The 6190-nt window shown below is 48.9% G+C and overlaps 1 protein-coding gene across 1 annotated transcript; it reads right to left on the reverse strand.

Moving 5' to 3' along the window:
• Window positions 1-980: 980 nt before the first annotated feature.
• LOC106560410 (uncharacterized) lies at window positions 981-5204 on the reverse strand. Its single transcript, XM_045688699.1, has 2 exons — window positions 5156-5204; window positions 981-3692 (listed from the first exon to the last, which is right to left on the reverse strand). The coding sequence occupies exon 2, from the start codon at window positions 3564-3566 to the stop codon at window positions 981-983; it is 2586 nt and encodes an 861-aa protein (XP_045544655.1). The 5' UTR covers window positions 3567-3692; window positions 5156-5204.
• Window positions 5205-6190: the final 986 nt, after the last annotated feature.

Raw genomic sequence — 6190 nt, forward strand, 5'->3', positions numbered from 1 at the left:
ATTGAACAAAACATGCATGTATTGTATAACATAATGTCCTAGGGTTGTCATCTGATGAAGATCATCAAAGGTGAGTGCTGCATTTAGCTGTCTTCTGGGTTTTGGTGACATTATATGCTGGCTTGAAAAATGGGTGTCTGATTATTTCTGGCTTGGTACTCTGCTGACATAATCTAATGTTTTGCTTTCGTTGTAAAGCCTTTTTGAAATCGGACAGTGTGGTTAGATTAACGAGAGTCTTATCTTTAAATGGCTGTAAAATAGTCATATGTTTGAGAAATTGAAGTAATAGGATTTTGAAGATTTTGAAAATCGCGCCACAGGCTGGCAGTGGATGTTACGTAGGTGGGACGAATTCGTCCCGCCGGTCCCATAGAGGTTAACTTGTGTGTCGACCCACATTGTTAACTTATCTGATAACGGAGCAGGGAGGAGTGATGAATGTGTGCGTGCGTTAAAGTACCAAATGCTGCCCGCGGCCAGTGACGGACTTCTACGTCACATTACCTTCCTCCTCTCCTGAAGCGACCAGGTTCGGGAGTCTGGATAGGTAGTCTGCCGTGACATTTTCTTTTCCTGCCTTATGACGGACACAGAACCTGAAAGGCTGGAGCTCCAGATACCACCTGGTCACACGAGAATTCCGGTCCTTCATGGTCTGGATCCAGGTCAGTGCTCTGTGGTCTGTGTGCAGGTCAAATTCCCTCCCAAGAAGGTAGTAACGGAGGCTATCTAGGGCCCACTTTATAGCCAGGCACTCCTTCTCGATTGTCGAATACCTGGTTTCCCTCGGCAACAGCTTCCGACTCAGGTACAGTACAGGAAGCTCTTCTCCTGGCTCCCCTTGGGCCAGTACAGCTCCAATTCCCACAGCCGAAGCGTCCACCTGCACGAGAAACCTCTTCTGAAAATCAGGGGTCTGGAGAACAGGGAATGAGCACAGTCGTTTTTTCAGTATCCTGAAGGCTTCCTCACACTCCTCAGTCCACTTCACAGGGTTGCTGGCCACCTTTGAAGTGAGGTTGGTTAGAGGGACAGCGATGGTCGAAAACTGCGGAATGAATCTCCAGGTACCATCCTGCCAGACCTAGGAAGGACTTCACCTGTGTCTTGGTTCTGGGTTGAGGGCTGTTCCTGATGGACTCCACTTTGTCCACCTGAGGTCGAACTTCACCCTTACCCAGCTGGTAACCCAGATACTTAGTCTCCTGTTTTGCCCACTCACACTTCAGGAGGTTAAGCGTGAGGCCTGCATCATGGATCTTCCCCAGGACTCTGCTAAGATGCTGTATGTGCTCCTCCCAGGAGTGGCTGTAGATCACCACGTCATCCAAGTAAGCAGCACAGTAATCGTCACAGTCCTGGAGGACCTTGTCCATAAGCCTCTGGAAAGTTGCAGGGGCCACATGAAGGCCAAACGGCATGACCTTAAACTGGAACAGGCCCATCGGTGTCCGGAAGGCAGTGTAGGCCTTGGATTGTTCGTCCAGGGGCACCTGCCAGTACCCTTTGCAGAGGTCCAATGTGGTGATGTAATGAGCTCTACCGATTCTCTCCAGTAAGTCGTCAATGCGGGGCATGGGGTAGGCATCAAACTGGGAGATGGCATTCACCTTACGGAAGTCCATGCAGACACGCAAAGAGCCATCCTTCTTTGGGACAATGACAATAGGGCTGCTCCATTCACTTGATGATGGCTCGACAACATCCATCTCTATCATGGTGTGGACCTCTTCTTTGAGGGCTACCACCAGCCTCTCAGGCACACGGTAAGGATGCTGGCGGACAGGGTTCTGGCCAGGCTTCAAACGAATGACGTGTTCCAGGACTTTGGTTCTTCCTGGCCTCTGACTGAAGAGGGCCGGATACTTGCCAAACAGCTGCTTCAGCTCATCTTGCTTGTCTTCTTCTAGGTGAGCCAGTATGACCTCTGCTCGTCCTTTCCATGCCTCTGTGACCCCATCTGACTCGTCCTCTTCTTCTACTCTGCGGACCAGAAAGGACTTTACCTTGGAGAGTTCCCCTTTCTCCTCCCAGGCCTTGAGGAGGTTCACATGGTAGGTTTGCTTCTCCTTACCCTTGTCCGGGTGCAGCACCTCGTAGGTCACCGGGCCCATCTTCCTCCCGATTAGGTACGGCCCTTGCCACTGTGCAAGGAGCTTGCTGGTAGACGAGGGAAGGAGGAGCAGGACTTTCTGTCCTGGCTCAAACGCTCTGTGGCGAGCGTGCTGGTCATACCCTCGCTTCTGGGCCTTCTGGGCTTGCTGAAGGTTTGCCCTAGCTTCCTCTCGGTACCGCTCCAGCCTGTCTCGCATCTGGAGAACGTACTGGACAATCCCCTGTCCTGAGGTAGCTACTGGGGAACCTTCCCAGCACTTCTTCAGCAGGTCCAGTGGTCCCTGCACTGGCCATCCATAGAGGAGTTCGAATGGTGAGAAACCTGTCGATGCCTGAGGCACCTCCCTGTAAGCAAAAAGCAGAAAGGGTAACCACTTATCCCAGTCTTTACCAGTGTCAGCCACAAACTTCCTCAGCATATTCTTGAGCGTTTGATTGAATCTCTCTACAAGCCCATCCGTTTGGGGATGGTAGGGAGTGGTCCTCAAGCCTTTAATGCCCAGCTGTCGGTGGAGTTGAACCATCAGTCGTGAAGTGAAGTTTGTGCCTTGGTCCGTCAGGATTTCATCTGGGATTCCTACACGAGAAAAGAGCTGAACAAGAGCACTGATTATTTTTGGAGTGGTTATGGAACGGAGTGGGAAGGCTTCTGGGAACCGGGTGGCATAGTCACAGATCACCAATATATACTGGTAACCTGCACTACTCTTCTCCAAGGGTCCAACAATGTCCATTGCAATTCTCTTGAATGGGGTAGAGATAACTGGCAGTGAACATAGAGGAGCCCGGTCAGACCTACGGACAGCACTGGTTTTCTGGCACGTGGGGCATGTTTTGCAGTATGTTTGTACATCAGTATACATGGAGGGCCAAAAGAAACGGGAGCCTAGCCTAAGATAGGTCTTATGTTGCCCTAGATGGCCTGCCCATGGAACTGTATGTGCAAGGTTGAGAACAAGTGGTCTACATGTAGATGGCACCACTAACTTCCTGCTATCTGCTTCTGACCCAAGGTAGAGTATGTGGTTGTCTACTGTGTATATTCCCCCACATGAAGATTGGCTGTCCCCAGCTAAGGCCTTATCAAATAAACCTTTCAAGGTTGCATCAGACTTCTGCAGTGTAGCAAAATTTTGTGGAACTTCCCATTGCACTTCTAACCCAGACACATCAGCAACAGGTACAGGGGTTCCCACATACTTCTCAAGACGCCGCTGGCGGCGTGACTTTCTGGGCCCTTTGGTTCCCCCCTCACACAGACTATCACACAAGTCAGGCAGAGGTTGTAAACCAGCTTTGGCCTGTGCACGAGTGACAACTGAACATGACACCTGAACATCAGACTGGCAAACTGACTGCTCATATAGCTGACCCCCCACACTTCCCAACAGATCAGAGAGTACAGGCACATCCCTCCCCAAAATCATCTCAAAAGGTAGCTTCTCCATTACCCTAACTTTGAGGAGGTATTTCTGACCCTGAATCTCCACTGTGAGTTCAGCTGTGGGCTGCTGTGACTGGTCACCATGGACACATTGGATCAGTGTCTGGTGACCGTAATCAATGTCATTAACCTGTTAGGGCTAGGGGGCAGCATTGACACGGCTGGATAAAAAACATACCCGATTTAATCTGGTTACCACTCCTACTCAGTAACTAGAATATGCATATACTTATTACATATGGATAGAAAACACCCTAAATTTTCTAAAACTGTTTGAATGGTGTCTGTGAGTATAACAGAACTCAAATGGCAGGTCAAAACCTGAGAGATTCCTTTACAGGAAGTGGCCTGTCTGACCATTTCTGGAACTTCTTTGCCATCTCTATCATTTACTAAGGATCTCTGCTCTAACGTGACACTTCCCACGTCGTCCATAGGCTCTCAGAGCCCGGGAAAAAAGAGAATGTCGTCATTCCAGCCCCAGGCTGAAACACATTATCGCCTTTCTCAAGTGGCCCATCAAGAGACACTAGCTTATGCGCGTGACCCCGACCGCCCCCGCCTTTGGGATTTTTTCCTCTGTTTGCCGAAAAGGAGATTCCCTGTCGGAATTTTATCGCTTTTCTACGAGAAAAATGACGTAAAAATTGATTTTAAACAGCGGTTGACATGCTTCGACGTACGGCAATGGAATACTTTGAATTTTATTGTCAGGAATTGCGCCAAGCGCGCGACACTTCTTTACTATATCGGATAGTGTCTGGAACGCACGAACAAAACGCCGCTATTCGGATATAACGATGGATTATTTTGGACCAAACCAACATTTGTTATTGAAGTAGACGTCCTGGGTGTGCATTCTGACGAAGACAACAAAAGGTAATGACATTTTTATAATAGTAAATATGATTATGGTGAGTGCTAAACTTGCCGGGTGTCTAAATAGCGAGCCCGTGATGCCGGGCTATGTACTTAGAATATTGCAAAATGTGCTTTCACCAAAAAGCTATTTTAAAATCGGACATATCGAGTGCATAGAGGAGGTCTGTATCTATAATTCTTAAAATAATTGTTATGCTTTTTGTGAACGTTTATCGTGAGTAATTTAGTAAAATGTTAGCGAATTCCCCGTAAGTTTGCGGGGGTATGCTAGTTCTGAACGTCACATGCTAATGTAAAAAGCTGGTTTTTGATATAAATATGAACTTGATTGAACAAAACATGCATGTATTGTATAACATAATGTCCTAGGGTTGTCATCTGATGAAGATCATCAAAGGTGAGTGCTGCATTTAGCTGTCTTCTGGGTTTTGGTGACATTATATGCTGGCTTGAAAAATGGGTGTCTGATTATTTCTGGCTTGGTACTCTGCTGACATAATCTAATGTTTTGCTTTCGTTGTAAAGCCTTTTTGAAATCGGACAGTGTGGTTAGATTAACGAGAGTCTTATCTTTAAATGGCTGTAAAATAGTCATATGTTTGAGAAATTGAAGTAATAGGATTTTGAAGATTTTGAAAATCGCGCCACAGGCTGGCAGTGGCTGTTACGTAGGTGGGACGAATTCGTCCCGCCGGTCCCATAGAGGTTAACAGGTACATTACATTTTCTGATCAACGACAGGGAACTGCCGGTGTCAATCATTGCAATCAAGACTTTTACCATTCACTTTTACAGGTACCAAGACTGACCCTTCCCCAGTCTGTCTATTCTGAACACCATCCCCCTCTCTGGGCACATAACAGTAACCTGAGAGCTTGGATTTACGTAGCGGACACATTGAAGCCTTGTGCCCCTGCTGTCGGCAGTAAAAACAGGTCAGACCCCTCCCATCAGAGCGAACTGCATAATCCCTTACCTCCCTCCTCCGACACATAACCCCCAGAGTTACCTCCACCATCTCGGGTATCTCTGATGTCCCTTGTGTCTCGGAGACTCCTTGGAGCGGGTGCTGCAGGTCGTGGTGGGCCCCCTTTACGTGCATTATGGTACTGCAGCGCAAGCTTGGCCGCCATAAGCCCGTCCTTGGGCTCGTGCTCTCGAACCCAGGTTTGAATGTCGTGTGGTAGAACTTGTAGAAGTTGCTCGAGGATGATGACCTCACCGATCTCGTCCTGTGTCTTCTCCTCTGGTTGAACCCATCGTCGGCAGAGACCCTTGAGTCTCTGTCGGTGACTCACCCGATGGCGTCAATGCAGCTCTAAAGCGTTGACGGTAGGTCTCCGAGGAGATGTCGAACTTCATCAGCAGCGCTTCCTTCAAGCCCTTGTAGACGTTGGACAGCCCCTCATCCATTGCTGTGTAAGCCTCTAAGGCCTTGCCCGTGAGCAATGGGACAAGCCTGCAGGCCCACTCTACCTCCGGCCACTGCCACGTCTTGGCCATTCGCTCAAACTCAGCAAGTAGTTTTCAATGTCCTCCCCCTCCTGGTATGAGGGCATCTTTGGCTCCTTCCTCAGGAATGCTGGAAGATGAACGTTAACACTGCTGGACTGGTCTCCTGGTGCTGGGGCTGGCCTCATTACTGCTTGGGGATCCTGCTGTGGAGTTGAAGTCCCTGCTGCGTCGAGCCTTTGTCGTCCTGGTGTTGGCAGACCCAATCTTGGGCTCTCACTGACGAGTTCCGCT

Source organism: Salmo salar, chromosome ssa10 (assembly GCF_905237065.1).
Source record: "Salmo salar chromosome ssa10, Ssal_v3.1, whole genome shotgun sequence".
Lineage (NCBI taxonomy): Eukaryota > Metazoa > Chordata > Actinopteri > Salmoniformes > Salmonidae > Salmo > Salmo salar.

Bases quoted from the DNA above. Each gene is read 5' to 3' on its own strand.
- LOC106560410 (XM_045688699.1), bottom strand. From the start codon at position 3,566: ATGGAGAAGCTACCTTTTGAGATGATTTTGGGGAGGGATGTGCCTGTA.